The sequence below is a fragment of the Aureococcus anophagefferens genome (genome assembly GCF_000186865.1).
Source record: "Aureococcus anophagefferens unplaced genomic scaffold AURANscaffold_545, whole genome shotgun sequence".
NCBI classification, from domain to species: Eukaryota; class Pelagophyceae; order Pelagomonadales; family Pelagomonadaceae; genus Aureococcus; species Aureococcus anophagefferens.
Genome location: NW_008705977.1, coordinates 1 through 861, shown reverse-complemented (window position 1 = coordinate 861; position 861 = coordinate 1). Strand labels below are relative to the sequence as shown.

At 75.1% G+C, this 861-nt stretch overlaps 1 protein-coding gene across 1 annotated transcript in view; it reads left to right on the top strand.

Annotated features, from left to right (window-relative positions):
* Positions 1–687, top strand: part of AURANDRAFT_68894 (hypothetical protein) — a gene marked incomplete at both ends in the record, with an annotated part of 5,462 nt that extends 4,775 nt beyond the window's left edge. The window contains one exon of the mRNA XM_009044629.1: positions 405–687. Within this exon, the coding sequence (XP_009042877.1) occupies positions 405–687 (283 nt within the window). The remainder of the gene's footprint in view (positions 1–404) is intronic.
* Between the last annotated feature and the right edge of the window lie 174 nt (positions 688–861).

The following is an 861-nucleotide window of genomic DNA, read 5'->3' as shown; positions in this document are numbered from 1 at the left end:
GCGCCGGGGTCGCCGACGGCCCCGCCGGCGCCTCGGCGGACGACGCGCCAGACGCCGCCTGCCCCGACGCCGCCTGCCCCGACGCCGCGGCCCTCCGAGGACCCGACGCCGGCGCCGCCGCGCCGCCGCGCGGCGACCGCGACGCCTTCGTCCTTCTCCTCGCCGGCCGCGACGGCGACGGCCGCGGACGACGCGGCGGCCGCGACGCGCGGCGACGACGACGACGGCGGCGGCGGCGGCGGCGCGGACGCCGCGCGCGTCGACTTCCTCGTCGTCGGCCTCGTCGTCGGCGCCATCGCCTTCGCGGGCGCCGCGCTCTGGCACGCCCGCCGGCGGTCGAAGCGGCCCGTCGGCGCCGCGCCGCCGCCGCCGCCCAAGTCGGGCTGGGTGCCCCTGTCGCCGAGCTGGCGCCGGCTCCTCGCGAACAACTCGCCGCTCTCGGGCCTCAAGCACCGGTCCCACTTCGCGAACAAGGCCGTGCCCGAGGCCGAATCGCCGGGCGCCGACGCCTACGACGTGGACATCGACTCGCCCGGCGACCCGCCGGCGCCGTCGCCGTTCCCGAACATCGAGCGCGCGCTCTTCCCGGACGACGAGGAGGTCAAGGAGGACCCGTACCGGCCCCTCGTCCACGGCGCGTCCGACATCGACTTCGACGAGCACGGCGACGCCGTCGAGTTCGGCCGCGTGAGCGACGGGTATGAGATTTAAGAAGGTCGAATTATGCTCCAGTGCGGGGATGACGGTCGCGTGGCACGCACGCGCACAAGCTCCCTGAAATCGAACTTCCTTTCGATTCGCACGGTTGTCAGGGGCACGTTAGCGCGATATGTACCGCCAGCGACCTACCCGTCGCGCGTT